Raw genomic sequence first — 25,678 nt, 5'->3', positions numbered from 1 at the left:
CAGAGTAGCTCCCTAGTACTACGAATAGGGCCTGTATAGTAAAATATTTTTCATGTAGTGAATATGCCTTTGTCCTTTCCTCAAAAGTTTTGAATTAATTCTTGAAGTAATGCCAGCTCTGCAAACTAATTGTCACAAAATCAGAACACAGCCTTGGGGTGAACTTTACAGCAAATTAGAATCATAGAATCATGGAATCATTAAGATTGAAAAACACCTCCAATATCATCAAGTCCAGCCGTTAATCTAACACTGCCAGATCCATCACTAAAAAAAGTTTTAGATGTTTAGTTTCTAGATATTTTCTGAACACTTCCAGAAATGGTGATTCCACTACGTCCCTGGGCAGTCTGTTCCAGTGTCTGACCATCCTTTCAGTGAAGAAGTTTTTCTTAATATCCAGTCTAAACCTGGGACAACTTGAGGCCATTGTTACTTGTTCTGAGTTACATCATTACAGTTTGGAAGTGGGAGGCAAATAATATCTTTTTTGATCTTCTCTGAATATGCAGAGTAGACTACAATATATATTCATAGCATTCCTTTATTCTTGTGGATGGGATTGCCATGCCTCACTACATAAGCTTTACAAATCAGGTTTAAGCTGAAATTCTTTGACAAATGGGAAGGATGAACCACCCTATGAGAAACTGCAGGTACAGTGGTAAGACAAACTTTAATCAATACTCTCTAAAATAATTCAAGTAATAATAAATAACCCAGAATTTAAATAGAGACTAGATTCATTCATCTAGATTTCCGTACTTCAATTAGAAAATGGAGAGCACAAGGCAATAGGATACTTTCTGAAGCCAATTCAACTGCATTTTGAGCCTTTCATCTCATGGGAATGCTAAGAGCCACATGTGATTCAATAAAGACTTGGAAACATGTTAGAATAGAAGCTTTCTGCTCTTTCAGAATGGCTTCTTGAAAGCCTTTTCCAAGGACAGATACATGAACTGTGCTTGGATCACGTTCTTCCCACTAGGAAAAGACTAAACAGTAGGTACACGGCTAATTTATTTTCCTTTGCTCTTTGGAATTACAGTTCTATAAATCTGGGGGGTAGAAGGCAGAATACTTCATTGTGAAAATAATTTCGGAAAAAGATCTAAGGAGAAACAGGAAGACTTGAGTAAAGTGACAACCTACCCAGCATCTTTAAGGAGGTCTAAAAAAGCATGAAACTTTTGAAAAGAGTTCTCAATGCTGCCTAGAACACCTTCATCTTCCAAAATCGTGCTGGTTACTGACTGTGCATGAAGAACCTCGGATAGGGAGATATTTAGATTCCTTAATCTTGCATTTTCAATTTCCAGCTATGTGGAGTGGGGGGGAAAAAAAGAAATTTTTTTCATTTTAAGTTAAAAAACCCAAAAATATCAAACCTCACCTTTGCGAGTCTAAAGAGTAGCATCACAAAGTAAAATACCTATAGTAACTGATGTAACAGATACAGAGTTTGCTGTACCAGACACATTCCAGGCACTGTTATATTGAGCTCTGTGCAGATCTGTTTATCCACAGCTGTAATTCTATGTTACCATAGTGATATTGCTGCAGGCACTCAAAACTGCTGGCTCAGGACTGTCTTCAGCATGTACAGAATGTTACAGAGCAGAAAAAAATTAGCTTTCAATATAGTAGTGAATATATTATATGATACATTAACACCAAAGAATTTTTTTTACTAGTAAAAAAAAACATAACGAAGCCCAATGTTCTCCTTGTATTCACCCCTCTGTATCAGAGGCAATGCATACTATTGTTAAGTCTTCCCTGCACTGTGCATCTGAAAATTGAAAGTTAAGGATGATTCAATTTTTCTCCACACTAAATATTAATCAAATTGATGACAGACTAAAAGTTAAATGATAACTGCAGGATATACAAGGTTTTGTGTTTGAGGGAAGCATTAACTCAGACACTCATTTAAGATTTACAGCTATGCAATCAAATGCTACCACAGGCTTTCCTTCTTTCATTTATTATGAGAGGGCAAAAAATTTATACATTCTGTAGTATGCTGCAGATGTTAAATGAGCATCAAAATGAACAATTTTAAAGATTACTCCTAGTTGGTTTATTTGCTCTCTTGAAGCAAGGTGCTACATCCAACCAGTCTAGGATGACAGAGAAAGATTTCTTGCAGGGGGTGTTTAGCCTAAAAAGCATTTAAGTATTCAAACAACAGATACCCAGAAGAGCCCACTGGTGCAAATCACATTACAGGAGGATGTGGATGATTGCACAAGATCTCTACAATGAACCTTGTGGAGTGCAGGCCTTTGTGGATATCTGCTCCCTGTACTGTGGGGTACCATTTGGTGCTCAAATTTCAACAGGTATCATCACTTTCAGTCCCCTCCACTCACATCTAAGAACTAAAGCCATTTGTTTACACTATCTTACATGCAACTCTACTACAAGAAATTCTGCTTATTGATGGAAAAGAATATTTTTAGGTCAGCAACAGCAGACAGGAGAAAGAAGACTTCACAATTTAACTGTGATAAGTTGTTCAGTTTTGTAAAACTAAGCTGCACTTCGCAACAACTGGCACGCAGATGAGCATCCAATATGGTTTTTGCCTGTGGAAACAAAGCTTAAAAATCAAAGGTACAGAATAAGCCAAAATAAACAATAATTGTGTGGTAGTTTAGTCTAGCCCTTCCTTGGTGACCGGTTTGTAACCAAGGAAGTGCCCAGATTTACCCGGTATAAGAAGAAAGGAGGAGAGGCCTTTGCCCTCTCTTTCCTTCCGGCAGCTTGTTGAGTCTGTCGGGTTGGAGAGTGAGGCCTGGTGAAGCCTTGCCGACCTTGGGAGACAGGGGTTGCCGGCGATCGTTCCAGCGTGACTTTCTGTTGCCCCAAGGAGGGTAGTAAGATAGTCTTTGCTAATTCTTTTAGTTGCTAGATCTTGGGCTATTGATCGTGTATATTTTATTTTGTTTGTGTTCCTTATTTCCCTTCCCCCTTCCCTTTTCCTTTTGAAATTGTATATATATTTCAATTGTATATAAATTGCAATATAAGTGTAAATATATTTATATATATATTGCTTTAGCTGCCTCTCTCTCGTTTCGGTTCTCTTGGTTTTTTTTTCCCTCTTCTCCCTTGGTTTGGGGGGGGACGGACTTCTTGTGGTAAGGTTTGGAGACTTGGCAGGGAGCCAGCTTCAAACCATATCAAATTGCAACAAAGAGGTTCTCAGCACAAGTCATGATAAGTGAGTTGGGAGACAAAGAACCATCCATGTGTGCAAACTGCAAACAGATTTAATCACTTTCTCAAGAAAAATAAGTATCAGGATGCCCCAGATCATAAAACAGCAAATGAACAAAACCCATTGAAAGAGTAGCTTGATCTGGAGTTCAAGGCTCTGGAACAGGATCAGGAGATTAATAAACAGAGATTTCATCATTGCCCTTAGACTAGTAAATGATCCACGCGACTTTGAACTGAAACTCTGGAAGCCACCATATTAGTGGTCATAGATAATTACTCCTAATTAAGCACATGGATACTTTGATCAGTGCCTCCTTTAAAGATCATTAACAGTTACGTATCTTACCTCTGTTACTCGTTCCTCAGCCTTCTCTCTAGCTCTTTGTTCTTCCTTTAGTTTTAACATGCATTCTTCCAGCTCCAACTATCAAACACAGATAAACGATCAAGAAATTTACCTCAAAATGTCAGATTAACATGCAATATACAAAAATTCAGCACGTCCAATTAACAACTAGCACATGGCATTCCAAACAAAAACTTATCTGCTATGAAAATACATGACAGATGTCTACCAGTACATAACTCTAGGATGCAAAAAATTAAGAAAAAATTAAGAAGAAATCTGCTCAACAGATTTGTAATATTGCAACAGATAACATGAAATTGCAGCACAAGTCTCTAGATTATCAGCCTGTAGTCTTTATCCAGGATTTTATTCCTTCTTATAGCAATAAGAATACAAAATTCTGAGCCTTAAGAACTGTACTCTTTACAACTGATTTCACTTATTTCTTCAGTAGAAAAGTAAGATTTTCACAATCCCAAGTTTAGTGTTGAATTAACAAGAACACAGCCAAACATCTAATAAGCATATTCTATTCTTATTCATGAGATGCCTACATGTGTATTTTAACTATTAGTTTTAAGTAGTGAATCTCAGTTTCAGTAACAGTAGTCAGAATTTGATAAGCAATACTACATTTTCTTGTATCCCAGCAGAGCATTATCATCTTTGATTACAGCATCTGACATGGAAGAACAAATCAGAATTTTTGTTCTTGCACACCTTAACAGAGCCTTCTGGTTTGAAAGGTGAAAACTGTTAAAACTATCAAGCTAATCTGTTTTTCAGAGGGTAGAATATATGAAATAACAGTATACAAAACTTCATTTCTCTACACACTTGATACACGAGCACCTATATGTAAAAAGACACAGCTTTTTATACACACTTTATCAACCAGTTCTACAGGGAAGCAGAGATCCGAATAGTACTGAAATCCTTTGTTTCCTATAAAAGTTTAGGCAATCATCTGAGAAGACTGGTGTGAAACAGAATGTGTAGTAAAACTAATCCTTCTCCAAATACAAAGAGGTCCTCACAGGTCTTAAAAGATGCAAGGGACTTTTGCATCTGATTCAAAGATGCAGGTTTTAGAATAATCTAGATACAGGCCTCACAGTGACAACCACTCTTAAGTGATGGTTATGAGCCTGTCACTACTGCCCAGTGAAGCCCACTCCTATGCTCCCTAGAGTAGCATCAACCAAGCTAACCCTGGAACTAGAAAGCTAGTCTTCTCTTTATCATCAGAACACATGAGCATCACCTGTAGAAGTCAGTATCTAACCCGCGGGCATAGAGTTGGGGGCAATTCTCTAAGGAGAACCATCCAAAAGTACCACAGTCTTACTGCAATCAACGTTAGAACATGTGGAAGTAATGTCTCTTACAGACACACAGACAGGAAATAGTGACCATAATTTTCTGCATTCACAACTTGACATGTAACTTGGAATCCCATACCCTAGCTTTGAAGACCAGTCATAGCTACCACAGACCTGAAGAATGCTTACATTTCCATTTATAACGTGTGTGCGTACATATACGTATGTATTTTAAAGTTTCTGAGATGTAGGGGGTTTTTGGCAAGGAACTCTAGAAACTGTCATCATCATGGCTAGGCTTTGTGAACGAAGATTTGGGAAGGGCTCTACCCACGTTTGATACAAGCGTGTTGGTGACTAAAAAGGCCAATATGAGATAGACACGTCAGGTTGCAAAAGGCACAGCAGAAAGACTCCTTAGGTGGTATATTCTGCAAGGCACAATTCTTTCTGCGTTGTCTTTTCTCCTCAAGAGTGATCCTGCGTGCGTTCTCAAAAGCATCAGCAGCGTTATAGATGGTGTGTCTCCAGGCCTCCCGATTGGAGGCCAGAGTAGACCAGTTATGGTGATCAATATGGCCAAGGATGAGATGTTGTTTCAGGGAGTCCTTGTATCTTCTCTTCGGGGCTCCTCTCTTGCAGCAGCCGGTGGCAAGTTCACCGTAAAGCACGATCTTAGGGAGGCGGTGGTCCTTCATCCTGGAGACGTGTCCTGCCCAACGCAGCTGTGTTCTCATCAACATGGCCTCAATACTTGTGACTGCTGCTTGTTCAAGAACAGATGTATTGGTCACATAATCTGACCAGTGGATGTTTAGGACTGTACGGAGACAGTGTTGACGGAAGCGTTCTAGGAGTCGCAGGTGGCGGCAGTAGATGACCCATCATTCAGATCCGTATAAGACAGTAGACAGCACAATGGCTCTGTAAACACTGATCTGTGTACTTTTCTTAAGGTGTTTTTTAGAAACTTTAGTTTTATAGTATTTTTGTTGTGGACATATTTTAGATAATTTTAAAGGTGACAGCAATGACCTTTTTCCTCAAATTGGTGGTTCGTAATGTCAAAGGACAATGGCTTAGAAAGTAGTTAAATTACAACAATGTTTTAAACAGAAATGTGGAGTTTTTCTTGTTTTTTTTAAACTTGATTTATCACACTTTAAATGTACACAATATTTGATCACAGAATCAGAGAATCACAGAACATGCTGAATTGGAAGGGACCCACAAGGATCATCAAGTCCTGGCCTGGCACAGGAATATCCCCAAGAGTCATACAGTGTGCCTGAGAGTATCATCCAAATGCTTCTTGAACTCTGTCAGGCTTTGTGCTGTGACCACTTCTGTGGGGAGCCTGTTCCAGTGCCCAACCACTCCCTGGGTGAAGAACCTCTTTCTAATATCTGACCCAAACCTCCCTTGACACCATTTCAGGCCATTCCCTCAGGACCAATGACCATAGAGGAGAGATCAGCGCCTCCCGCTCCTCTTCCCCTCACGAGGAAGTTGTGACTGCAATGAGGTCTCCCTCAGTCTCCTCTTCTCCAGGCTGAACACCCCAAGTGACCTCAGCCACTCCTCACACAGCTTCCCCTCAAGGTCCTTCACCATCTTCATTGCCCTCCTTTGGACACTCTCTAAGAGCTTAATATCTTTCTTATATTGTGGTGCCCAAAACTGCACACAGTGTTCAAGGTGAGGCCACCCCAGCGCAGAGCAGAGTCGAACAATCCCCTCCCTCGACCAGTTGGTGATGCTTTGCCTGATGCCTCCCAGGACATGGTTGGCCCTCTTGGCTGCCAGGGCACTGCTGACTCATTCAACTTGCCATCAACCAGGACCACCAGGTCCCTTTCCACAGCACTGCTTTTCAGCACCTCATTCCCCAGTCTATACAGATGTCCAGGGTTGCTCCATCCCAGGTGCAGAATCCAGCACTTCCCCTTGTTGAACTTCATCTGCTTGGTGATTGCCCAGTCCTCTAATTTGTTGAGGTCTCTCTGCAGGGCCTCCCTGCCTTCCAGGGAGTCAACAGCTCCTCTGAGTGTTTTGTCATCTGCAAACTTGCTTAGCATCCCTTCCAGTCCTGCGTCCAAGTCATTTATGAAGATGATGAAGAGCACAGGGCCCAAGATGGAGCTGAAATCCAAAAAGATTACATTAACTGGCTTCCCTTAATCAACTTAGGTGGATTACATAAGAAGAAATCAGGTTGGATAAGCAGGACTTTCCTCTCATGAAGCTGTGCTGGCTGTGACCAATGACTGACCAATGACTGTGTTCTCCTTCAGGTGTTCCTCAGTATTTCCCAGAATAATCTTCTCCATAACTTTACCAAGCACTGAAGTGAGACTGACAGGCCTGTAGCTTCCATCATCCTACTTGCCCTTCTTGAAAATCGGGACAACATTTGCCAGCTTCCAGTCAGCTGCGACCCCTCTGGATGGTTATGGACTGACTTCAAAAACAAACTGAATGCTGCAGCTGCATCTCCTCATAAGCAGTATCAAAGTTAGCATTTAAAGGAAGATGCCTTACACCTTACAATATGTGTAAACATATTTGTCAACATTAAATTACAAGTATATGCACACTTTATTCTTTCATTTGCTTTTAAGAAATTCACTAGTTGATACAATGCCCTAGTCTTTTTGCTGAAAAAAAAATTTAAAAAGCATCAGAGAGAGCTAAATGTATATCCAAACTACAAGACTAAGTCTTCAAGAAGTATAGCCCAGAAAGACAGCACTGACAGCCTTTAAGATAAAATCGCATACCAAAAATATATATAGCCCTCAGAATTACTGTATGCAGTATGACTATTCAACACTAGACAGAGGTATAAAACTGAAGTTAAAAAATTAAAATATATTTTAAAAAATTTAGGAACTAATTAGCCATGTTTTTCTCCTTGAATACATTGCTGTCCTTATTTTAAAAAAAGTTGTACTGCAATCTCTACTTCTTTGTAATGCACAAAGTAGTAATATGTGGAAAGAGCTGACCTGGTAACTAGACTAAGGGTGAAGTTCACCATTTAAATCATTAGTTAAAATTTAAAAATATGGGAGTTACCTCAAGTACATTCTTCATCAGAACCCACTCTGACATTCGATTCCCTCTAGTGGAAGGAATTAGTATCTGTCAGTTCTTATTTTTCATTTAAGCAGAAATAAAGCCTTTCATTACCCAAGACATTTTTTTCTTTTACAGAAAACACAACTAAGTTCTACTTGTTTCACTAAGTACCATGCTTAAAGCCCCTTTCTGGGCAGAAGGATTCAGAGAAGTTCTCATGGACTTGCATACTAAAGTGAAAGTCTGGTCATTTAGTCACATCATAAAATGTCTGGAGAGCTTTCATGGCAAAGTGGGAGTTTAAGGAGTTCCCATCTCTTACTGTTTATTCCAATTCTGCATTCCCATCATTGTTCTAGCACAGCTGTTGTCTCACTTTACTGAGAGGCCTGCTCTCAGTAAAGTGGATTACTTTTCAGTTAGGTAAGTTCCTCCCTGAAGCTGCTGGGCATTAAAAGCTGTTTAATGACAGTACCTAAGCCAAATTAATACAGATAAAAGAGTCCTCCACTTCCTCTCTTGCCTTATGAGCCACAGACTTCTGCCACTTACCATACTCTGGGGTTCTGAAACACCCCGAGTCACATAAACTAATGTGAGTCGTTAAGATAGCTGAATGCTATCCAGGAAAAATATCACAGACTGGTTGAGGCTGGAAGGGATCTCTGGAAGTCATCTGGTACAACCCTCTGCTCAAGCAGGGCCACTTACAACAAGATGTTCAGATGTTGTTTAATATCTTTTAAGGGGAGACGCCACCGCTGCCCTGTGCAGCCCGTGCCAGTGTTCAGTTCATCTTACAGTGAAAGTGTTTCCTGATGTTCAGAATGAAACTCCTATGTTTCAGCTTCTGCCCATTGTGTAACTTCCTGTCTCTGGGCACAAGAGAAAAGAGATGGTCTCCATCCTATTTGCACCCTCTTCTTTGGGTATTTATCCCTTCCCAGGCCTTCTCTCCTTCAGGCTGAACGGTCCCAGCTCTCTCAGCCTTTCCTCACAGGAGAGGTGCTCCAGTCCCTTAACCATGCTTGTGGCTCTTTGTTGGACTCTCTTCAGTCTGCCCACATTTCTCTTGTACTGTAGAGTCCAGAGTTGGACACAGTATTCTAGCTGTGGCCTCACAAGCACAGAGGAAGGATCGCCTCCCTCAGCCTGCTGATAACATTCCTCCTAATGGAGTCCAGCATGCTATTCCCCTCCTTTGCTGCAATGGTACACTGGTGGCTCACGTTCAACTTTGGTGTCCACCAGAGCCCCCAGGGCCTTTTTTTGCAGCACTGTTTTCCAGATGATCTGCCCTCAGCAGATAGTGGTGCTTGAGGTTGTTCTTCCCTGGTGCAGGACTTTGCACTTCTCCTTGTTCAACTACATGGGTTTTCTCCATATCAGCAAGTTGAATCAACTTAGAAAAACGTGAAAAAAGACACAAGAGGAAAAGACTGGAGCAAGAAATGAAAAAGCACTCAGACACAAAGAGGAAATAGACATCCCCATTCAATGGTGACAAGCTGGTAGTTCGGTTCTGCCATAATGTGAAACCTGCTTTGTGTCAATATAATAACAAGGATAGGTGAGGCACAGGAACAGCTGCAGACTGCTTAAACAGTGCATCTGATATGCAACCATGGCATAAAAAAGTATTTTGGTTTTCAAATTCAGAAAGTCAGGAAAATCTGGAGTTTTACAAGCACAGAAAATTTAAAATCAATTTTGGGGTAGGCTGCTAAAATTGGTAGTTTTACCTCCAAGGTAGCCCAAATTAATCACAAATTATCCCTTCCTTACAGTTGCTGTACAGGTAACACTGATGTCACAGGTCAGTATGACAACCCTTCCCCAAAGCACAAGTTATGTCTGCTTCTGCCCTGTGTCCTGAAGATAATATTCCTCCCTCTCCAAACACCAAGAATAAATACATGAACTGTTTCCTGAAAGCACAGTACTTCCTACATAGAACTTTTTTGAGCAATTTTCACACGACATGGAATTCTATGATTCCATACACAATGCTTTTGATTAAGTGTTGAAGCCACCAACACAGCACAATGTTGATAAATTACACATGAACAGTAACGAACTCACCCCCAAAGAAAGTCCCTATACAACTTTAAGTCTCAGCAACATGTGAAAACCTTGAAACCTTCCTGAACAAAAGTTCTAGAGAGAAAAAAGGTAGGTCTAAAGAAAAAATTTACATAGGTTTAAAAAACAAACAAACCAACCAAACAAACAAATAAAAAAATCCCCAAAAAAGTCTAGTAGTATTGCAGTATTTGTACAGTCCTTTTGCTCTAAGCCACCCTAAACTCAATTATAAAATGAAGCTCTAACACTCTTTCAGCTATTTTTGTAATTATTTTTACACAATAATCATTACCATATTTTAGCTCTTTGAAATAACATTAAAATACTTTTATGAAAGAAATACTTGGAAAAAAATACAACAGAAATAACATTAAATTACTTTTATAAAGGAAATACTTGGAAGAAAATACAACAAGCAATAACACTGATCGAAAGATTTGCAAACTATGGTTCAAGACTGGAACAGAGAAATTACATATATTGCAGTTGTGTGTACTACATTAAGTTCTTTCTTATTAAGGCACTGATTTGACAATATGCTTATAGCGTATGTATCCGTATTATAATATTAAGAAATCGAACATCCAGTGCATATTTGACACACATCTTCTGAAATGAAACCCTGTGTGACATAATGCAGGATAATTAAGAGCTATTCTGAAATCCTGCTCCATGGCTACTTATTTGCTTAACAACAATTTTCTGACTAAAACATGGTTTAATCGATATAACTTGCCTTTATGGAGTCTAAGGCACAGAACATGCTTCTTACCTCTAATTGTTGATACTCTGTTACATTAATCTTATCAATTGATTTTGCCAGATCAGGATAGTGGATGACATCATCTAAATCTTCTGTGTCTTCAGTATCAAATGTTGAAGCACTTTCTACTGTCACTTTCACAGGAACACCTGTCTAATTACACCAGAAAACCACACCTACTTACAGCATTACAATGTGCAGCAAAAATCAAAGATTAAATTGTATCAAAAGCTTAATTTAAATACAGTTGTTTCCTAGAGCTCCTGACAATGTATATACATTGTCCAGCTATATCATTTTGAAATAAATTTGCATAAAACAATATTAAAAAAAATCAATCCTATGTGTGCATATATTGGGTACATGTGGTGAGGATTTAGCAGCAGGGTCCCCGTGAGGCACAGCCAGGGCTACCCCATGTCAGACACCTGGTACCATCTGACCCACTACAGGGCAGAGCTGGGCCCAGCAGTGAAGCTGTTTGAGCATCGGGGTGAGATGGTTTAACAAAGGGCAAAAAATGCCAGACAGGAAGAAGAGGTGGGAACAAAGAGAGTGAGAAAAAACAGAGGGAAAAGCAGACTAGAAGCAGGAAGAGGTGCTCTGTGGTGGAGCCAATACCCTCACTCCAGCCAGGCAAGACCCATGTCAGAGCAGACATGGATCAGAGGAGCTGCAGTGCATGGGAATCCTGTGGCACTGCAGGTTTTCCCAAAGCACTGCAGTCCATGGGAACCCTATGCCAGAGCAGGGTATAAGTGAGCAGCCATCACACCCTTCTGTGAGCCAGTTTAATTTACTAGTATACAAAAATGCACTTCTCCAGCTATTCTACAGTGGGCAAGGTAGGAGGGAAGATGGAAATGAGATGCAAAGGAGACAGAAGAAAGTGGGGATTTTTCTTCTCCTGCTGGTATGTTTACTGGAGCAGTTCACAGACCCGTTCAAACACAAGTAAGTAATCCAAGTTCAAGACAGAAAAGATGGTGCAAAAGCCTTCAGATAAAAATGCTGTTAATCCTCCTTATTGCCTCTGAAGGGATTGTGCCCATACTCCAACCTAGCTTGCTCATATGACTAGGAAACCAAAAGATACAGAGACAGAAATGGAAGTAAACTAAGTAGCAAAGAAGTTTCAACCAAATGCTGATGTAAACTATTTTTTTGCACTTCCATCATAGATTATCTTTAAAAGTATGTTCCAGTCTTAACTTTTAGACAATAAATTCTGTTGAGAAAGAACATTTTCATCTTTTTTTGGCATTCACCTACTAAAGAAACCACTATGAGAGAAACAGTACCTGAATCTCCACTGGCAATTCTCCAGTACGATCCAGAGCCCCACCTCTACAGTTAGGAAAAAAACCCAACAAAACACTTCTGAGAAAGTAAGTTTGCAATGTCACGATTGCTACAATCACTTCCAAATACAAGATTCTAAGGCAGGTGAAGCACAAGAGTAAAAACAGCATTAGACACTGCACTGTATCCCTTTAACCCTCATTAGATCCTCACTTTGTTCTATTAGCACCCCCTACCTAATCATGATTTAGAGCAACATTACTGGATGCTAACATTAATATCTTCAGTAGGCATCTTGCTTAGTTAATTATTTTCAACTAAAGTCAAGAGGAGAATTTGGTGCTCAGGATTTTAAAAAATAAGTTTAATAACTACAGTTATGATAGAGCATTAAGGAATTTTTTTTGTTTAAATAGTTATATAGTCTCCATTTTGCACGGCCAAAGTCTAGGGTATAGATTTAAAAGAAACCCAAACAAACCCAAACAAAAGCTGTTTCAAAAGAGAGCTTCCATACATAAGTTTTTTTAGTTTTATTTTAAGTCGCTGACTTAGATGATCACAATAATTAGGCTTGTATTGGGGGAAATGAAGCAGAAAGAAGAGGTGGAAGAAATACCTAGGCATCAAATGCCAAATCAAGTATACTATAAGTTTACAACACTAACTTGCACCTTCAGCTATGATACATCTGATAAATTATTATTAACAAAAGAACAAGCAGGCAAGGTAGGCTTGGTTCTGCTGGGGTTTTTTGCTACATCTGAATATTCCTATGGCCATCATTTATTTTTGTGTATTTTAAATACTTACTAGAACAGAATTTATGTAAAATCCCCAAAATTTATATAAACAGAAAAATTATGAATGCAATATGAAATTATATGTGTAACTTTCAAATAATATTTTAAAAAGACTAACACTGTTCTCTACTATATTTATCATGCTGGTTTTATGCTTTATTATTTTCCCTTGTACTATGAAAACCTCACCTGCATCTCTTTGCACGTTCTGCAGTCCGCCAAGGAAGGAAGCCTTTTGTGCCTGGTGGTAGTGGTTTTGGTGAGTAACTCTCTTTCACAGATGTAATTTTTTTCCCAGGACTTACCGATTTTTTAGACAATAGTCCTGTATTGAACAGCAAGATTAGAAGAAAAGAGAATTCGTTATACCTAATTATTTACATACAAATTCACAGCATACTCTTCCTAAGTAACATCTCCTGTGTAATAACAGGGACTATTAATATAAGAACTATTATTAATAATAAGTAGGAAATCTGCCAATCAGTCTAACTACGCTAAAGTGTCCAAAAACTTGCAATTTTAAGCCAGTGTACTTAACTGCTACATTAGGCTGATGCAGCTAAGACAAGCTGTTATTCAAAAACGAAGTAAAATTTTGTAGCTGAAGAGGTTTATGAACATTACTAATTTCAGATACCTAATTCCATTGGCTCACATGGGAGACAATCCATGTAGACAATAAAACTATCTATAACTATCTATGTGCTTCAAACTTCCCTCTAGTGGCTTGAGTGTGAAGAACATTGGTTTATTTGTGGGCAAAATGCTTGAAAATAAAGCTGGCACTTGTGGATTGCTTGTACTTAACACTGGCAGTCTCTTCACTTAAGAGAACGAGTAATGAAAAAAGTCATGTTCACCAGTCCAGTCTTTTGTTTTTGTTTAAATCATATGCTATTGAAGTAGATTCAGAAAAGAAACCTAATGTGGATGATCACTCTTAACTCAGGTTGCTAAGTCAGAAACTAACAAGTCCAGAAAACTTAATTTGTTCACCTAATATTTCATACAGGTTAACTAGCGGAATTAGGGTTATTATTTCTCTGAGATCAATAAAACAACTGATTCTGTAATGGTATGGACATGTGTAATTATGGTAAGGGGATTCAAAATTTCAATTCTGTCTCAAAATAGTAAACAAGATAGATTTCACCTCCTGACTCCCTCTCTCTCTTAAAAAAAAAAAACCCAAAACACACCAAAAAACAAAAAGAAAGAGGAAGGAAAAAAAAACAAACAAAAAACAAAAAACCCCACACCAAAAAACCCCTACCCACACCACCACAACTATATATGTCAAGCATTTTCTTCTTCCACCACCCTGATCACCACAGTTTATTTGTACAAAGACTTCAATTTGATTTATGCTTACCTCTCTGTTTCCAGATAACTAGAGCAAAGATGAGAGACAGTCAAATGTATTACACTGAAATTTTTAGTAGCTTACTGAAAAAGTGTATTGCAGCTACCAGTACTAAATTATAAATATTCAAGATACCTATCTTATTTTAAACATACTATTTATAATAGGTTTACATGAAGTTTAAAAAAATATCTTAGAACATTTTGTACATCAGTAAAAAATGCATGTTTGTTTGTTCTGGCAGAGGACAGCTTGCTACAGAAAGGTTACAACAGCAGAAGAACTAGGCAACTTACTACAGCCAAGCTTTGCAGAAGTGAAAGCTTGTGGAGAGGATGCACTCAGAATAAATACGTGCAATTCTTCCACATATTTAAGTCAGCATGTCCTACCGTTTTTCCAGCCACTATCTAGCAGCACTAAAAACAAAAGCAAGTTTCCTATACCAGTGATGATAGAAGATGTACTGCTGAATTAATAATAAATTGAATTTTTTTGGAGACAAGTGTTCTGTAAAACACTAACATTGTATATTTTACAATTAAAGCTCTTAAGTATTAATTTTGTTGACAAAATTTACTGTAGTCAGAGAAAATAAAGATGGTATTACCAATACGAATAGTAGCTTTTCCTTTCCGACCACTTCCTAGGACAATAGTTCTTTTCTTTGATCTATTTTTCAAAGCATCTTTGGAAGATGGAGATGTCAGCCACCTATACTGGAATTTTTTTTTAAAGAAAGATAAATCAGTTTAGTAACTGATAGCTAAAGAGGTACTTATTTAAAATAGGAGAGGGTTTTGTCATATATACTTGTCTGGTACTTACAGAAAACTTTAATAAACTGTAAAATTAGGAAAAAAACCAGAAGTCCCACAAAGCCTAAATTCAAACATAGATTTGATGCAAGTCTGAGTGCTACATTATCAGAAAGTGTTCACAAAACTATAATATCCCATCTGATATTTTCCTATCTCCTGTGCAAAACACTTTTTTTATAGCAAAAGCCCCACAGCATCAACCCTATAATCTTTTATAGCATAAACCCCACAGCATCAACCCTATAAAGAGACAACTCTGGCTTCTGCATTTCATTCTCAGAAAACTGGCTTGATAGGAATGGCTGGCTCAGGCCAAAGTTCTCCAGAGTAATAAAAGCTTCCCTAGCACAATTTTGCATTACCAATAATATCAGTATTTCAAAAAATACAACGTTGTATTTTCACTGCCTTGTAAAGAAAATTCATCCTTACAAAGTAAAAGCCCTCAAACTAAAATTAAGACACAGTGATGATCAAAGACCACAGCTGTACTAAAACTTCATTTCCTTACAGCAATAGCTCTATTCTTAAAGCTTCCCTTTGCCCTGATAAAAAGTTTCACTACTCCTGGTAGAGACTCTTAAATTACACTGCAATTGTTTTGCAATGTGCATCCCTAATACAGGGTCTACTGCTAAGAAGCTGTTGAAGGAAATATAGATGACATTAACGCAAAGTTTTTCTCAGCTTTAAACACCACATCAGAGTAGGAGGAATTGTACAGCAAAGTTATTCCCATCTAAAGCACAGGAAGATTAAAATGCTATTACTGTGCTCTAACCAACCAAATTTAGTCCAAATTTATCATTGGCAAGAAAAACTTTTTTTTTTCACTTGGTATTCAAATAATCCTTGGGTAAGTTCTGCAGGGTCTACAGCTGCATCTAGCTCCTCAAGACAATGAATTGTTCTTTTTAAGCTGAAAACAGACAAAGAATAAAATGAAATTGTAAACATCTAAGAGCATCTTAATTCTGTTTTACAAGACACATAAAAGGGCAGCTTTACTAGGTTAACCCTAAAGTTCATCTAGACCAGTAACCTGTCTCTTGTTTAAGTGCCTGCTGCTTTTGTTGCATCCAAGTATAAAGACAGCAAAATATTAAGAATATGTTTTGAAAGCAGCTTGTTTTATAGACACCTTGTAGTGAGTTGACCCTGGCTGGACACCAGGTACCCACTAAAGCCACTCTCTCACTCTTCAACTGGACAGAGGAGAGAAAATATAACGAAGGATTCATGAATTGAGATAAGAACCGGGAGAGATCACTCACCAACCACCATCACAGGCAAAACACTTGAAAGTGGGGATATTAATTAAATTGATTACTAACAGAATCAGGGGAGGTGAATAAGAAGTAAAATAAATCTTAAAAACACCTTTCCCCTACCCCTCCTTCCTTCTCAAGTTTCTACCTCCTCCCTCTGCAGTGGCATAGGGAGATGGGAAATGGGGCTATGGTCAGTTTATCACAGGTTGTTTTCTGCTGCCGCTCGGGGGGGGAGTCCTTCCCCTGCTCCCTGTAGGGCCCCTCCCATGGGAGACAGTCCTTCATGAACTTCTCCAGCCTGAGTCCGTCCCACAGGTAACAATTCTTCATGAACTGCTTCAATGTGGGTCATTTTTCCACAGGGTGCAGTCCTTCAGGCACAGGCTGCTCCAGTGTGGGTCCCCCACAGGGCCACCCACAAGTCCTACCAGGAAAACCTGCTCCAGCATGGGCTCCTCTTCCCTTGGGTCAGCAGGTCCCTGCCAAGACCCTGCTCCAATACAGGCCCCCCACAGGGTCACAGGCTCCTTCAGGCATCCACCTGCTCCAGTGTGGGTCTCCTCCACTGGCTGCTTGTGGATCTATGCATCCCTGTTCTTCACATCCATGGGCTGCAGGGGCACAGCTGCTTCACCATGGGCTGCACCAGGGGCTGCAGGGGAACCTCAGCTCCGCTGCCTGGAGCACCTCCTCTCACTCCTTCTCCACTGACCTTGGTGTCTGCAGAGTTCTTCATGTTCTCACTCTGCTCTTCTTTGGATGCAATTTTCATCTGCCACACAACTTTTTTTCTCTTTCCTAAATATGTTATCACAGAGGCATTACTGTCATTCCTGATTGGCTTGGCCTTGGCCAGCAGCAGGTCCATCAAGGAACCTAACTGGCACTGGCTCTACCAAACATGGGGGAAGTTTCTAGCAGCTTCTCACAGAAGCCACCCCTACCAAACCAAAACCTGGCCACTCAACCCTGATACACACTTTCAATGGCTTTTTCCTTTAACCTATTCAGTCTCTCAGAAACTCCACAAACTTTCACCACCTATTACACTCAGTCATATCCACAATTCATTATACTGCTACACAGTGCTGCTAAAATAATACAACTTTCTTTTGTTTTAGCTGCCCACCAAATTTAAAGGCATAAATTAGCAGCAGGGAACTAACTCTTCTTGCAAACCTGAAAACCCAACCCAAAAGGCAATCACCTACATGCTATTGAAAAACAAAGAGAAACAACCAGTTTTTACGCAAAAGAGGATGGAAAGACTGCTGGGACTGGTGGAATAGTAAGATGCTTATCAAGTACTGACTGCTGGTCAGTACTTCTTCATTCATGTTGTTAATGAAATATGAAGAATTGCCAGTAAAACTTTAGATACTGCACTAAGTGGCAAAATATAAAACTAATGTCTTGAGTCGAGTTATCTCTTAGTATAAGGGAGATTCCCCAGAGCTGCTTCTTTTCATGGTTTGACTTTCCACAGAGATGCAATTTTCATGTGATCCCTGCAACATTTTGCAAGTATTGATTGCATCTGCCAAGAAGATAGAGCTTCACAACCAAGGTCAATTTCTCAAAAGAAGTCTTCTAGAGATTGAAGTGCGGAACTGTACTAATCCTCAAGGAATTTTACACACAAATTCTCAGATTATTAGATACTCCCTACAGATCCGCAGCCCTGACTTTTAAGTCTTTTCAAACTGAAAAGAGTAATAAGTTCCAGAACAAGAACTGGGATAGCTGCAGTTCTGTGAAATAAAGAACACTCACTTCTTTCCTGTCTCCTTTGGGAGCTGAATCAGGTTTCTTTGTATTTAAACAGTGTATCTAATAATAAATACTCCAGATATTCAGTTTATGCACATTACTGTGAACTCTCTGTGGACTGCTAGATAAAGATGAAAGGGCGTACTGCACTTTAACTGAACTCTGTTTTCTTAGATGGTTTGCATTGGAAAGGACAGCCTTGAGTAACTTAAAAAAAAAATCTTAATTATATAAACTAGTGACATGAAGTAAGTTTCAAAATAAATTAAGTTTTGAATTTTAAATTGCAGTTTCCTTTACTTTTAATGAAAATTTATTATTACCATGTTAATAAGAACACATGTAGTAGAAAGCCCTCCAGCAGCAATATTTATTTAATGTTCTACAGTAATGCCCATGTACACACACATTTCCATTTTTCTTTTCATTAAATGTATATTCTGGTTTTTTTACATGGTACACCTTAAATTCCATGAGAAACCATACAAAAGCCCAATACAATATCATGTTGCTGATAGTGTTTTTGTTTTTCCCAACATAGTGGGGTTTGTTGGTTTTTAAACTGCCTAAAAGTCAAACTTCTGTTTACAACTAGAATAGCTGCTTTAGATTCATTTTGAACAAAGTTGTCCTTTAAAAAAAAAAAATGCAATGGCAGCTGCAAAGAAAACCCCAAACTCATTCCAAAATCCGTAAAACGTACCTCTGAATTAGCACTATTTCCGTTCTTAAGAACTCTTTCAATAATGTTTTTCATCAGAATGTGACCTAGAATGAATTTAAATACATGACTAAGAATTCTTTGTATGAGACAACTCTTTATGTGAACAAAGAGATCATTGAATAAGCAGTATATATTACCTACCCTTCTCGTTTCCCTCATTTTAAAAATGTTTAGCGAATTACTGTGGCATGGTTTTATTTCTTAAAAGCAGTTTACCTTTCCACATATACTTACTGAAGAAGAAAAAAAAACAAAACACCACCACACAAACAAGACAAAGGCAGACACAGATACATACCTATTAATGGATTTTTTCTTATGTCAAGTACCACTAATGTTGTATTAGTTTGAAGAGCATCTAATAATGATCTTGCTCCCTCATTGGATATTCCACACTGCTGCAAATCAAGTGCTGAAATGTTTAAGGAGGTAAAAAAAAAATAAAATTCATTGCACTAGTGATATTTAGTTAATAATTCAATTTGATAGTCAATATCTAAAAAAATTAACCCACACCTGCTGAAAATCTCCATTTCATAGAACATGAAGCATAAGAAACAGGGACATGATAACAGCCATGTGTAAAACAGGAGTATTACTTTAAAAGAAGAAAACTAAAAATTTAAATTGGTATTTTAGATCAACTTAAATAACTGTTAACAACTGCAAAGGAAGTAATATGAACCACTCTACAACCACTCCAGGCAACCTGTGCCAGTGTTCGGACATCCTCGCAGTGACAAAGTTTCCTGACATTCAGGAGAAACCTCCTGTGTTTTAATCTGTACCCACTTTCTCTTGCCTTGTCACCAAGTACCACCAGAAAGAGTGTTTCCAACTCCTCTACAGCCTCCCTTCCAATATATTTTTATGCCTTGTAAGACCCTACTCTGAGCCATCTTTTCTCCAAGCCAAACAGTCCCAGCTTCCTCAGCCTGTTCTGCAATGAGAGTTGCTCTAGTCCCTTCATCATCTTAGTGGCCCTTCACTGGACTCTCTTCAGTAGCTCCAGTTCTCTCCTGTATTAGGGAATCCACATGTGGCCTCACTTTTGTTAAAAGGAAGAATCACCTCCCTCAACCTGCTCACAAGCCTTTCCCTATTGTACTCTGGGATACCATTGGCCTTCTTTGCCATGAAGGCACTTTGCTGGCTCATGGACAGCCTGTTGTCCACCACGACCTGCAGGACCCTTTCTACAAAGCTGCTTTTCAGCCATACAGACCCCAGCATGTTCTGGTGCATGGGATTATTCCAGCCTAGGTACAGGACTTTGCACTTTCTTTCCTTAAACTCTGTGAGGTTCCCATCAGCATCTTTTCCAGCCTGCTGAGGTCCCTCTAGATGGCATCCCAACCCTGCCTTCCCAGGGATCCAAGTAAGGCTGACTGGCCTTTAGTTTCCTGGGTCCTTCTTCCCAGACTTCTCAAAGATAAGGGTGACATTAGCTATCCTCCTGTGCTTATGCACTGTCCTCCTAATCACCATGCTCTTCCAAGGATTATTGAGAGTGGCCTTAAAATGACATCAGCCAGCTCCCTCAGCACTTGTGGATGCATCCCATTAGGACTTATGGACAACTGTTTGTCCAGTTTGTTTAAGTATTCTCTAACCTGATCCTCTTCCATCAGTACGCATCTTATCTTAAACCTGCCTCAAACTATAAAACAGTTTCAACAGGTATTTGATTCCGTGTACAGAATGCTATGATTTACACCACCACCTTTAGTAATTTTGTACAGATATAATGTAGAACAAATTAATTCTCCAAAATACTAGAGAACAATACTAGAAGACACAAAAGTATTTGGATACTTTGGCAATTCAAAAGAGAAAGAGAAAATTCTTTTGAAAAAAAGAGTATTCTTTCCCAAATGCATAGCGACTTACTCTTCTGGCGGCAATTGTTATAACTGACAATTTTAAGTTTTCTGCCTGCCACTACCATATCTTAAGAGTCTATTTTGCAATACCTTTCAGCCAAAGGTCCTCTCCTAGACAGTCTGCAAAGGCACTTGCTCCTCTATCTCCAACAAGCATGTTGCAGTTCAAAGTAACCCGTCTCAAGCCCGTCATATATTCAAGATCAGGTCTCCTGTAACGCAGGCTTTCAGCCCAAGCTTCACCATGTCTTCTCATTGCCTGGTGCTTTGCAAACAAAGAAACTGTTAACAAATGCAAAGCCAAGGCCATTATTGATGAAAAGATGACAAGTTATCGTTCTTTGTAATTCATGTTCAATGGCTTGAGTGCTGATATAAAGAAAAACAGTTATACTGTTTTGGAGTTCAAGAAATGCAAGTAATTTTTAAGCCTTACAGTTAACTCATGTTTGTTCAGATTACCCAGTCTGCAATACAAATCATTAAACTTTGCAACAAAATATCTTTTTACCTTCTTTTGGCAGACAGACACTTTCAACACATTGAACAGGAAATGCATACATACTACAAAATTCTGTGCTTTCACAAAAACCACTGTTAACATTAATTAGAATATTGCACTAGTCACATACTTACTGTTAGTTAATCAGTAGCTTCTAAACTGTAAAATCAATTATTTTTACCCAGTGCTTAAGAATACTTGAAATATTTAAATCCCACATTAGTAAACCAAGCTACTTTCGGCATATAAAGTCACAGCTTTCAGAAGGACTGTACACTTCAGTACTCACATATGCTCCTCACAAAGTGCTTTAATGGATTTAGAACTTGAAAGTAAAAGAAAAAAATCAAATATATTAAGTTCTTGTGAACATTTTGTTCTAAGAAAGTTATTAAATTACCTTTAATACATTTGCTATATGTTCAGCCCCTCGCCATGTGAGGCTACATGCTGTGAAGTTTACAGATCTGATAGTAGCTGCATTCTTTATACTCTGACAGATTGCTGAAGAACAAAAAAGAATGCATGTTATCTACACACATGACTTCCAGATTATCAAAACAGTTTTTCACTGCCCTGTTAAGAGGCTAAATCAGCTTTAACAGGCAAAAGCTTTGACAAAGAAACAGAGTTATGTAAGAAGTATATTTTAAATAAAGTCTTCTAGGTTTATACATTTCTAATGCAAATGTTTAGAAAAGAGTATTTGAACAACCTAGAACATATTTTATTTCAGTTTACTTACGTAAACTCAGGAAAGAGTTAAGAAATATAAATACTGTTTTAAATACAAGTAAAAACATCATTATAAAGTAGTATGGCTATTTACTAGCATCAAGAGAAGAAATTTAAGTCTTTAGAAGTTGTTAATCATGTAGAATAAAGGAAGGATTGTTATTTTAATCATTATAGACAAATTTAAAACAGGAATGGAAATACTGAAAAACTTGCTGACCTACTTGGAAACTAAAAAAAAAGAGAAAAGTATATTTACACATTTTTGATTCTGAACTTACTTTCCAACCCTCCATCTCCAATTGGACAGTGGGCTAAAGAGACACTCTCCAGAGATGAAGCTGTGGCCAAGCCCTTAAGAATAAAACAATATTGTCAACTGGTTTTAAAGGCAAAAAAAGAGAAAAGACCAAGTAACCTAAACCACACAAACTCTGTGCTCCCTACAAGAAACTCTAGGGGTTCAGAGGAAGGTCAAAACACACAAACCTTTAAGTTCAGTTAAAGCTGGTTCATTTCTTTAGAACAAGAGGAACTTCCTTTCCTAGAAGCCACTCACTAGCAAGTTCAAGTGTTCCAGTAATACATCTTGAAGACCAGTTTTTATGTCCTTGATGTCCCACAACTTTCCTTCTATCATGTACATGCACAGTAATTTCAGTCAAAAGCATACATTATATGCCTCAAACACATACCAGAGATGTTGCTAAGATCTTTCCACTACGGCTTGATGAAAGTGATTTTGAAACATTTGGAAAAACTAGGTTATAGTAAATATCTCAACAGAATCATTTGTATTATGCATAACACATATATAACTTAGATGAAAACCATCCCTGTCTGTGACAAATACTTAGAAAATTTAGTTGCTACTATTCTTTATTCTGGGCATATGTGTCATCTATTTGTATACTAATATATTCTCACCTTTGTTAAAAGTGTTAGATCTCTTTCCCTCAGAAGCAAACCCTGCAGTTCTAAATTTTTTAGTACATCTGATATACTAAGACAGCCTTTCACAGCTTTGCATAGTTGGCCAGTTAAGTCTTTTGACAGAGTTGCTGGAGTTCTCCTTCTAAAGTAAGTTTTATATCTTTCAACACCTAGTAAACAATAGAAATTACATATCAGTAAAATCAAGTCTCTACTAGCTTAAAAGCAATCACAATCACACCTTGCTTTTCTTTCCATATTTTCTTAAATAGAAATAATTCCTTAGGCAATACAATTCCTCCCCCCATGTATTCAATCATACAGAAGCTTTATGCAACAAATTGCAACAGGTATACATCAAAATATTTAACTTTTATAACCATCACTATGGACCTGATTCTTCAAGACCGTGTTGATGTAAACTTCTTATTCCAATAGAAGTCAGAGTCTTATTATGCCTAATAGCATTCAGAAGTGGTGCCCAGTCAGTAGCTTTGATGTGATCTACAATTAGATCAATAGCATTCTGAGTCAGGTTAGCCTTCACAGCTTTCAGTGGGACAGAGCCTTGAAGTTCACAAAGATGTTCATAATGTGAGTAGAAATCCAGCATGCACTGCCTTCTTAATTTGACTGACTCAATCATTTCTTTTATGTGATAAATTTCTCTGTAAAATAAAAAAGGGGAAAAAAGATATAAAATTTTTTCAATGTATAACTGATTTTGCAACGCTATGTCAATTCAATATGCATACCCAAAACATGGAAATGTTCCTATACATTGTACAGCATTTACACGTCCTTAATGTGGCAGCTAAAAAACTGACGTCTTGTGATGCTCACTACTTGCTTAAGTACAGCTGAATTAATAAGGGTCTGAAAAAAAAACCCAAACCAACAAACCCACATTTTTATTCTCCCCACACAAACAGGTATATCCAGAACACAAAAGGCCTGATCTTCAAGCACTAACTGTTGTAAAGATCTTGTTTTCCTTTTAAAATTTAATTTTGTAGTGTCAGGGTCTGCAGACTCCCAAAAGCCTTGGATACTCCCTGGGCCACCATAAAGGGAAACATACAGAACTAGTTGGGAAACAGAACTTCTCTGCTACTTCAGCCAAAAGTCTAAATTCCCCTCAGAATACAAAATAAAAATGTGTTTTCCTAAATATTTTTGCTATTGCATATCTTATATATGTATCCCAGTAAATTTCAGAAAGCGCTTTTAAGGCATAAGTTTTTGTTATAGATTAATGACCATGCAGCTAAACAGTACTAACTTCAAAGCAGAATCTCTAAATACTGCTATTAAGGGTTAATTCCACTGTCTCAATAGCAATATTAGTCAGTATACATAGAAGATACATTTGTTTAAGATCAAGATAGAATTAAGTATTCCATACAGGATATAAAACATTTTTCATATTGCAAACATTTTTTCTTACTGCTACAGACTAGAAAGCTTCAAGCAATCTTCTGAAAAATTCTGTATGTCAAATTAGGACAAGAATTACTGGACAGATACAAGCATGTAAGGACAGCCATTTCTAAGATTATAATTACAAAAAAAAATTATATTTCTTTAGTATTCAAATGACTAAAAATGTCATAAGATACAAACTCTAATAACAGATAATAGTTATATATAATACAGTTAATATTACTATAATAAGACAGTTCCTCCACACCCTTTTATTTATTTTATTTTAGCTATGATTTACCAGCATTCAATGATTAAACTGTGGCCACAGGAACAGAAATTATTAAATTATAGTCCAATACTTCAGCTTCAGAAAGTGGTCATCAGCTTTAAGGCACCAACGGCTTCTGGTCGATACACAAAATATGAGCCTTTTATCTCGAGCTAAGCAATACTCTTTCACAGTGGCTTTCATTGCAACACCTGAACACCACACCTCTAACTGAAGTAAAGAAACAAGACACGGGCCCTAGAGCTCGGAACTAAACCAAATTGCAGGTAGAGAGGAAAAGGGCCAAACTAATCATACCCACAACACCTTCCAAATGAAAAACAGCCATGAAAGCTAAACTCTTCTGCAGTGAAGTCAGTGCATCTAACACAACTTTAGAGTATCTTGACGGGCTCTGACAGTGTACAGAAAAAACAATTATTTACTTATCTTTCAATACAGATGCCAGAAAACATCAGATGATACTAGCTGGTGACAAATAAAAAGAAACACAAATAAAACTGAAAAATCCAATTCCATGCTAAGAGTCTCCAGGAGGGTATAACTTTGGAGCGATTAAAGTAATGAGCTGGGCGAATGTATAGAGGAGCAAACAAACAGCACATCAGGTGTTCACTGCCTGCAGAAGCCATGGCCATGTCCCACATCCCGAACTGCAGGACACAGGTGGGAAGCTTAACTGGGCGCTGACCCTATGCTTACTTTCCTTGCTAACCATGGCCTGGTGGTCTGCTGGGACTGCGCTCATTGTATTTGACCCGCTGTCTCACTGTGTCTAAGTATGTAATGAAGCATCCAGCTAACACACGCAAATACACAACCGTGGTTTTAACTGGCATAAAAGAGGAGCTTTTTAATGTTTCACCCACTCAGTATCGACACGGCTTCTGAGAACTCCTTCAGACCGTCCATCACTGAACCGGCAACAACCAGGGGCTGCGCTGTCCGCCGCCACCCCCAGGGGCACGCGAGAGGCGGCCGGCAGCAGCGACACCCGGTCGCTCCTGCACCCGCAACCCCGCG

General features: G+C 38.4%; 1 protein-coding gene across 5 annotated transcripts in view; it reads right to left on the bottom strand.

The window, feature by feature from the left end:
• CEP78 (centrosomal protein 78) overlaps nt 1–25,637 on the bottom strand; it is a 30,450-nt gene extending 4,813 nt beyond the window's left edge. For all 5 annotated transcript variants that reach the window (XM_029962916.1, XM_029962917.1, XM_029962918.1 and 2 more), the window contains exons 1-14: nt 25,525–25,637; nt 23,335–23,609; nt 22,936–23,111; nt 22,290–22,362; nt 21,674–21,777; nt 20,862–21,036; nt 19,187–19,300; nt 18,868–18,932; nt 14,913–15,021; nt 13,126–13,261; nt 12,133–12,178; nt 10,841–10,984; nt 3,578–3,655; nt 1,156–1,322 (exon numbers count right to left, since the gene is read on the bottom strand). In XM_029962916.1, coding sequence (XP_029818776.1) covers nt 1,156–1,322; nt 3,578–3,655; nt 10,841–10,984; nt 12,133–12,178; nt 13,126–13,261; nt 14,913–15,021; nt 18,868–18,932; nt 19,187–19,300; nt 20,862–21,036; nt 21,674–21,777; nt 22,290–22,362; nt 22,936–23,111; nt 23,335–23,587 — 1,640 coding nt within the window. In that variant the 5' untranslated portion in view covers nt 23,588–23,609; nt 25,525–25,637. The remainder of the gene's footprint in view (nt 1–1,155; nt 1,323–3,577; nt 3,656–10,840; nt 10,985–12,132; nt 12,179–13,125; nt 13,262–14,912; nt 15,022–18,867; nt 18,933–19,186; nt 19,301–20,861; nt 21,037–21,673; nt 21,778–22,289; nt 22,363–22,935; nt 23,112–23,334; nt 23,610–25,524) is intronic.
• Nucleotides 25,638–25,678: the final 41 nt, after the last annotated feature.

This window comes from Manacus vitellinus, unplaced genomic scaffold (assembly GCF_001715985.3).
Source record: "Manacus vitellinus isolate BGI_N305 unplaced genomic scaffold, ASM171598v3 scaffold_50_pilon, whole genome shotgun sequence".
Taxonomy (NCBI): domain Eukaryota; kingdom Metazoa; phylum Chordata; class Aves; order Passeriformes; family Pipridae; genus Manacus; species Manacus vitellinus.
This window is presented reverse-complemented; position numbering and strand designations above follow the sequence as displayed.